At 33.6% G+C, this 7,721-nt stretch overlaps 3 protein-coding genes across 6 annotated transcripts; 2 read left to right on the top strand and 1 right to left on the bottom strand.

The window, feature by feature from the left end:
- Positions 1 to 293: 293 nt before the first annotated feature.
- LOC115245958 (28S ribosomal protein S29, mitochondrial-like) lies at positions 294 to 2,656 on the top strand. 2 transcript variants are annotated; one of them, XM_029824488.1, is made up of 7 exons: positions 294 to 697; positions 897 to 1,226; positions 1,447 to 1,539; positions 1,622 to 1,758; positions 1,818 to 2,165; positions 2,304 to 2,542; positions 2,638 to 2,656. In XM_029824488.1, the coding sequence occupies exons 1-6, from the start codon at positions 682 to 684 to the stop codon at positions 2,538 to 2,540; spliced, it is 1,161 nt and encodes a 386-aa protein (XP_029680348.1). In that variant the 5' UTR covers positions 294 to 681; the 3' UTR covers positions 2,541 to 2,542; positions 2,638 to 2,656. The 2 variants fall into 2 exon arrangements, with proteins under 2 accessions (XP_029680348.1, XP_029680347.1); XM_029824487.1 differs by lacking the exon at positions 2,638 to 2,656 and having other exon boundaries at positions 2,304 to 2,602.
- Positions 2,657 to 2,796: 140 nt separating this feature from the next.
- LOC115245960 (28S ribosomal protein S29, mitochondrial-like) lies at positions 2,797 to 4,622 on the top strand. Of its 2 annotated transcripts, XM_029824490.1 has the most exons (5): positions 2,797 to 3,060; positions 3,143 to 3,279; positions 3,339 to 3,686; positions 3,825 to 4,063; positions 4,159 to 4,622. In XM_029824490.1, the coding sequence occupies exons 1-4, from the start codon at positions 3,027 to 3,029 to the stop codon at positions 4,059 to 4,061; spliced, it is 756 nt and encodes a 251-aa protein (XP_029680350.1). In that variant the 5' UTR covers positions 2,797 to 3,026; the 3' UTR covers positions 4,062 to 4,063; positions 4,159 to 4,622. The 2 variants fall into 2 exon arrangements, with proteins under 2 accessions (XP_029680350.1, XP_029680349.1); XM_029824489.1 differs by lacking the exon at positions 4,159 to 4,622 and having other exon boundaries at positions 2,798 to 3,060; positions 3,825 to 4,123.
- On the bottom strand, positions 4,435 to 7,180 carry LOC115245957 (sequestosome-1). 2 transcript variants are annotated; one of them, XM_029824486.1, is made up of 4 exons: positions 6,836 to 7,180; positions 5,807 to 6,265; positions 5,205 to 5,728; positions 4,435 to 4,910 (listed from the first exon to the last, which is right to left on the bottom strand). In XM_029824486.1, the coding sequence occupies exons 1-4, from the start codon at positions 7,011 to 7,013 to the stop codon at positions 4,653 to 4,655; spliced, it is 1,419 nt and encodes a 472-aa protein (XP_029680346.1). In that variant the 5' UTR covers positions 7,014 to 7,180; the 3' UTR covers positions 4,435 to 4,652. The 2 variants fall into 2 exon arrangements, with proteins under 2 accessions (XP_029680346.1, XP_029680345.1); XM_029824485.1 differs by having other exon boundaries at positions 5,205 to 6,265.
- Positions 7,181 to 7,721: the final 541 nt, after the last annotated feature.

Raw genomic sequence — 7,721 nt, 5'->3', positions numbered from 1 at the left:
TAAATTATAATTAATATTAATTTATTATATTAAATTATTAAATTATTCACAATAACGTAATTATTTCTACGAATCACATATCGAAATTAATATTTGAAACAAGAAACTAAAATGCACATACTCACTGCCTAAATTATAATTAATATTAATTTATTAATATTAAATATTAAATTATTCACAATAACGTAATTATTTCTACGAATCACATATCGAAATTAATATTTGAAACAAGAAACTAAAATGCACAATCTCACATACTCACTGCATATCACTCATACTCATATATCCATCCAGAGAATCCAAATCAATCCAGACTGATGAATGAGACTGTGCATCTGCTATCCGCGTCCGCGTATTTTCCGCCCGATCCGCCGATGATAAAATCGGTCATGTGACAAGTGACAAGAAGTGGGGGTCCCTGACATCCACATGCTACATTTAGCAAAGCTTATAGCTTATACCTGTTCATATTCTGAAAATGAAACGATCCGCAATCCTACTAATACTAAATATTAATTATGTGCAAGTGTTGAAACCATCAAAAGTATAAGTTTTATCGTATTGATATAGTGAGAGAAAACACACATCGATTTCGATCTTATAACCTTAACTACTTAACCTAAGGAATTGCGGAAAAGAATCCGAGGGCAAGCAGCGCATTCTAAACGAAATAACAACACGATGTCTTTGCGTTTATGTAAGATTTTATCTCTATCAATATTCTTTGTATTCCTCATTAACAATAGATCATTCAATTACGGGATTGCACATATAATGGTAGTTACAATTTTTGCCAATACGATTAATCTGTTCTGTATAACTGATGATAGTAACGTTAAGAAGTAAAGTAACATTTATTATGACAACATGGAGCAAGTATATTTATGTGATTCTAGATTCATTCGTGAGAAGAATACAGAAAACTCATGGCAGAAAATTTAGCACAGCTGTGGAAGTAAAAGATGAGCATACAAGTCAAGTATGCTCATTTCGCACAGCTGAAAACAATCCAGTTAATCATAATGCAGACCACCTCGCCAGATTATATACAGTACCGATAGATATTCAACAGCAAATCTTTGAGTATGGCGGCATACCTAAAATATTTATGAAACAAGTCACCACATTTCAAGAATGCTCGATAATGGTCAGGCAACCTGCGATTGAGATTATATCTTACCTCAATCAGACTGACTATACAAGGCCTGTTAATAAATATGTGTTATGTATCCTTTGAAAAACATGCATAGAGATAAACAATAATATAACTTTATGGTGTAACATTAGGGAGTAGTTCTCTCTATTCGTTTTCTTTTTATCTTTTATAATTTCAGTGGTTATATCAGTTTTACAGATTTTATATACATATTACAAAGAACTATAAATATTTTGTAACAAATTTTTGGGCTTAACATAAAAAGAAAACCTTAACAGTATTATAAATAGATGGAAAGATTGGAGTAGGAAAAAGTATTACATTAAGTCATATATTGCACTATGCCTTTATGCAGAGATATGTGCTTGTTCATATATATTGGGGTATGTTATTGTTAAAAGTAAATGATATATTATAGTTCATCTTGGTGTGTTGCTGTTATTATAATTGCTGTGTATTCTTCAGCTGCACATTGGTTTAAGGATACAAAGGAAGTCGCGACGTCAGTGCTGTCCCCAGGCTGCATGGATCTACCGATTGATGCTGGATTGTGGTTGAAACATTTCAAATCTCAAAATTCAAAACTGCTTTCGCAATTGGATGTACGTGTATTCTGAGACATCATTTTGTCGGTTATGCTAATCGTATATTCGTTTTACAGCTGAAAACGTCGAAAGATTATGTGTGGAACCAACGCGAAACGACTTTGCAAGGTACACCTATCTTGGAACTCGTAGAGTTTGGCTTGAATCGCATCAAGTACGCTTGTGGCGTAGTAGACGCGCTTATAAGAGAATTGAAACTCGCTAGTACAGCCGGAAAGTGTAAGACAATAGTCATGATAGATGGATTCAATGCGTTTACATCGAGTCATACGCGTATCCGCGATGATAATAAAGCGATGGTTCTGCCTAAGCAAGTATCATTGGCGATACCGTTTTTTGATATCACGAAAAGTGATTGGTGTAATGGTGCAGTCGTAATAACAGTAGACCAAACGGCAAATAAGGTATGTATAATAATGCATCGAGGAATTGTATATATAGTTCTTTATTCGAATAAAAATATGAAAAATATTTAAATATCAAAATACAGATTTGGAAGATTACATTTAAATAATAATGCAGGTTAAAATTTTTATTTTCAGGATAGACGAGAATCCTACTTTCCTAGATATCTGCTTGGCAAAGAAGGCTTCGAGCACTTGGATCCTTTTGTACCCGTTTTAGTTGATGATTACAACATCGCAGAATTCGATAGCATGATAGAGTATTATAAGGATCGCAAATGGATCAGGAACATAACAGCTAGTAGTCAGAGAGAATTAGAACTAATCACTAATAGAAATCCGTTCGTTTTAATGGATCAATGTAAATTTTTATAAAGGTAATTGTTTGAACATGGATATAATTATAATAAAGCTTTTAGCACTTTTTTTGATTTTTACTAAAATTATAAAACTATTTCCAATCTTATTTTAGATCTTATGGGGTAATTGGAAGATTTTTAAGCAAAAAATATTTTTTTTTGTGTCCGTTTATTAACATAAAATGCAATTAGTAGTAATACAATATATTAGTAAATGTGTTATGTATCCTTTGAAAAACATGCATAGAGATAAACAATAATATAACTTTATGGTGTAACATTAGGGAGTAGTTCTCTCTATTCGTTTTCTTTTTATCTTTTATAATTTCAGTGGTTATATCAGTTTTACAGATTTTATATACATATTACAAAGAACTATAAATATTTTGTAACAAATTTTTGGGCTTAACATAAAAAGAAAACCTTAACAGTATTATAAATAGATGGAAAGATTGGAGTAGGAAAAAGTATTACATTAAGTCATATATTGCACTATGCCTTTATGCAGAGATATGTGCTTGTTCATATATATTGGGGTATGTTATTGTTAAAAGTAAATGATATATTATAGTTCATCTTGGTGTGTTGCTGTTATTATAATTGCTGTGTATTCTTCAGCTGCACATTGGTTTAAGGATACAAAGGAAGTCGCGACGTCAGTGCTGTCCCCAGGCTGCATGGATCTACCGATTGATGCTGGATTGTGGTTGAAACATTTCAAATCTCAAAATTCAAAACTGCTTTCGCAATTGGATGTACGTGTATTCTGAGACATCATTTTGTCGGTTATGCTAATCGTATATTCGTTTTACAGCTGAAAACGTCGAAAGATTATGTGTGGAACCAACGCGAAACGACTTTGCAAGGTACACCTATCTTGGAACTCGTAGAGTTTGGCTTGAATCGCATCAAGTACGCTTGTGGCGTAGTAGACGCGCTTATAAGAGAATTGAAACTCGCTAGTACAGCCGGAAAGTGTAAGACAATAGTCATGATAGATGGATTCAATGCGTTTACATCGAGTCATACGCGTATCCGCGATGATAATAAAGCGATGGTTCTGCCTAAGCAAGTATCATTGGCGATACCGTTTTTTGATATCACGAAAAGTGATTGGTGTAATGGTGCAGTCGTAATAACAGTAGACCAAACGGCAAATAAGGTATGTATAATAATGCATCGAGGAATTGTATATATAGTTCTTTATTCAAATAAAAATATGAAAAATATTTAAATATCAAAATACAGATTTGGAAGATTACATTTAAATAATAATGCAGGTTAAAATTTTTATTTTCAGGATAGACGAGAATCCTACTTTCCTAGATATCTGCTTGGCAAAGAAGGCTTCGAGCACTTGGATCCTTTTGTACCCGTTTTAGTTGATGATTACAACATCGCAGAATTCGATAGCATGATAGAGTATTATAAGGATCGCAAATGGATCAGGAACATAACAGCTAGTAGTCAGAGAGAATTAGAACTAATCACTAATAGAAATCCGTTCGTTTTAATGGATCAATGTAAATTTTTATAAAGGTAATTGTTTGAACATGGATATAATTATAATAAAGCTTTTAGCACTTTTTTTGATTTTTACTAAAATTATAAAACTATTTCCAATCTTATTTTAGATCTTATGGGGTAATTGGAAGATTTTTAAGCAAAAAATATTTTTTTTTTGTGTCAGTTTATTAACATAAAATGCAATTAGTAGTAATACAATATATTAGTAATAATATGTAATATGAGACACAGTCACCATTAAAGTATTTATTTTAATATATATATAATATAAAAAGAAGTTATAACGTTATAATATATATAAAGCAATATATATACATATATATATATTGCTCAAATTCTTTAAAATAAAATTGCTCAGTATGTGAGTGCATCATAAATTTAGCAATAAAAAAAAAACATGAAACAAAATAATTTAATTTTCCAAAATAAAATTATGTGCATTAACTTAAATAATATAAAATAAATTTAACATAAAGAGTGTGTTATTAAAGAATAATATTAGTAACAAACTATCATCAGCTATCGATTATGTTAATAGTTACCTTTGCCACTCATTATTGCACATAAACTATCATCAACTAAAATTTTAGCTTTGTTTTTTTTAATGATGGCGTACCGGATGTAATACATCTAGTGCCTTGCCGATGTCTCCATCTTTTGAAACAAGCAAATGAGTGAGCCATCCACCCTCATTGGAGAATCCCATCGCCATCATCGCTGTTACAGCTTCTTGGATCTTGGGATTTGGATGATAGAACTCATTCTTTACTTCTTTAGGTAAGGATGGGTAGATGTTCTGCTTTGGAGGCTCTGTTTTCTCTGGTTCTGCCGCAGTTGCTGCTGGCGCGGATGGTGTAATCTGTATAATAAGGTATTCTGAACACGTGATACATATAACACAATATATAATATAATAACATATTTTTTTGTCACTATTTCTTCAGATATATATATGTATGTATGTATATATAAAATTATATATATTTCTCTTAATGCTTTTCTCTTTAATTCTGTAATTGTGTAGTTTTATTTAAAAGTAATATTGATTATATATTTTATGTTTTCTGTATTATATTTTTTAATTACATTTTTGAATAATTCAACATGTTTCTATATATTATTATGATTTTTTTTATATATATGCGAAGTGTACCTGTTTAGCTGTAGCCTCATTCAATGAGGATGAAGTAGAAGGTGTGCGGCTGATGTTGTGGTTCTCATTCTGAGGTTGCACTATCGTCCATTCCTCGGCTTCGGCCGCTTGTTCGGCACAAGTTGCTGTTGGCTTCTTCTGTGCTGATGTCACATCTGTGCTCGTCGAAGAAGCAGTTTTCTCACCTGTGGTACTTGCGGTTTCACTATGCAATTTCTTTCCTTCACCTGGGAATTTCTTAGTAGAATCCTCCGATGAAGATGCACCATTTTCGGGTTTTTGTGTGCTAGTTTTGGCCTCGGTGGGTTTGTTCCTGGTGGAATCTTTGTCGGTCATTACAGTGACATTGATGCCGAGTGGATCCAAGAATTGTGAAATATTGGAAAGATTGTCCTCGACTATTTTCAACAATTGCGAAAAACTGTGCCTGGTCGCCTCCTGTGAGTCTTCCGTTGCCTCGGTAGCAGCCTCAGCGGATGGGTCCCTGTGCTGCTCCTTGGATCGCTTCTGCTCATGACTCTCATCTGATGGAGCAGCACATATGTCTATTACAAAATCCGCCAATGAGTTTATAATGGATGGTTCAAAAGAGCCAACTTTACCGCTTGTCATGTTGAACATTGGACAGCCGCCTCGCTTACTACTGCTCCTGTGCGGGCACCTGCGCTCGTCGTCCTTGTGCTGTGCCGTCTTCTTCAAGAATTTCCGCATGTTATGAGCAAGTCGGCGACCATCACGACTCGACCAGTTAATTGGCTGTGTCATACGAATCAGATAGTGGTCGTGATGATTGCCCAGCGTCATGCATTCATTGCATAAATCGTAATCCGAACATTGCATGCACTTGAAGCGGAAACCATGTATGTTTTTCTCACACACATCACATATTACACCAGGATGTAATATTTTTTCTATATTTGGTATGTTTATCCCTCTAGTATCTCGGTCCCCATTGTGATGCATTGTAATGTACAGTTTATAGATGTTATTTTTAGCCATCTCCTCCAATGCAATCTCTAGCTCTTCATTAGTTGATATTGTAATGGACTCGTCTTCATCATCTAAGTATAAAAGGTGATTTAAACAGATGGTTTTAGTCGATTGAGAAGAACATATGTAGCATTTTAATTTCTATTTAGTATATAAAGCTTCTTATATTAATCGTATTACGATAAATTAATTTTTTTATAATGTTACGTTAATTATATAGCACTTTCTCTTACCACTATTAAGTATATATGATCCATTTAATAAACAGGAGAGAAATCAAAATTGATATATTATTTAAACATTGTAAAAACAATTCTCTATTTTAAACTTTACATAATTTTTTAGTCATTTATTTATAGTTATAATACTATTAGTACTATTAGCTTGTACTATTAGTACTATTGTACTATTAAATATTTTTAATACTTTGTATTTATAAAAGATAATATTATTAAAAGAGTATAGAGATAATAAAAGTAGAGTATAGAGATAATAAGAGTAGAGATAATAGTTCGGAGAATTAATTGCTTATCTTTCCTTCGCGACACACAGTTGGTAAACATCAGGTCAACAGCTAGCATTACTAAATCTTTTTTTTTTGCATGCCATCAAGACGAAAGAAAGACAAGGGAAATAGTTACCTCTCCAAGTAACGGTGAAGTTCTTTCCTCGCAGATCCGGAAAAATGCTTTGCAGTTTTTCGCGCAGATATACGAAATTCATCGCAACGTCAGCGTCGATGCCAAATCTGCGCGTTTCCGTGGGTTCCCATATTTTGTCCTCGTCCAAGAGATACGCTTTGTAGCTTAACGTGGCCATCGTCGTATCTCGTTCTCACTACGTTCACGAATCTCGTCAAACGTCAAAAATTTCTCCCGAGAAGAGAAAGAATGTCGCGATATGACGAAATATCTACACTTGTTGCTGTCGATACGACGTCGTCGAAGCTTGCTTGTCGTTTGTCGAAGCGATGCCGACGCAGTTGGCTTTTATACGCGATCGATAATCCACTTATTGTTCATCATGTGGACGCGTCACGACATCGTCACTTCCGGCATCTCGCGTATTTTACGTTATTTTCGATTCTTGCGTCATTATTTCTCGCTGTTTTTTTGACCTTATTTGACGATAAAGTCGAAATAATGTCGATGGGAAAACTTTTGCCGCAATACACGACGATTCCGAGACGAGAGAGCGATTTATCTCTTGATAATTTAAACGGAGGAAGTCTATGCTCGCGGCGCCATTTTTGAATGAGATTGCCTATTTTGACAGATCGCCACGTGACCGTATAGCGTACATGATGATTCACGATGTAGTGATAGTATCGTTTTGAACATTTGCACGATGTATGCAGTTGCATCATAACGCAATGTAATGTACACGATTTCTAAAAGCTGGTTTCTTGCACGATTGAAATATTAATATTAAATATTCTTAATAAATTATTATTAAAAAAAGCCGCGGAAGTATTTCCTATGATTTAAATAAATATATGTATTCGGGAAAAAAATCCATATATAATTA

Source organism: Formica exsecta, unplaced genomic scaffold (assembly GCF_003651465.1).
Source record: "Formica exsecta isolate Colony F162 unplaced genomic scaffold, ASM365146v1 scaffold138, whole genome shotgun sequence".
Classification (NCBI taxonomy): Eukaryota; Metazoa; Arthropoda; class Insecta; order Hymenoptera; family Formicidae; genus Formica; species Formica exsecta.
The sequence above is the reverse complement of the archived record's forward strand: the minus strand, read 5'-3'. Positions and strand labels throughout refer to the sequence as shown.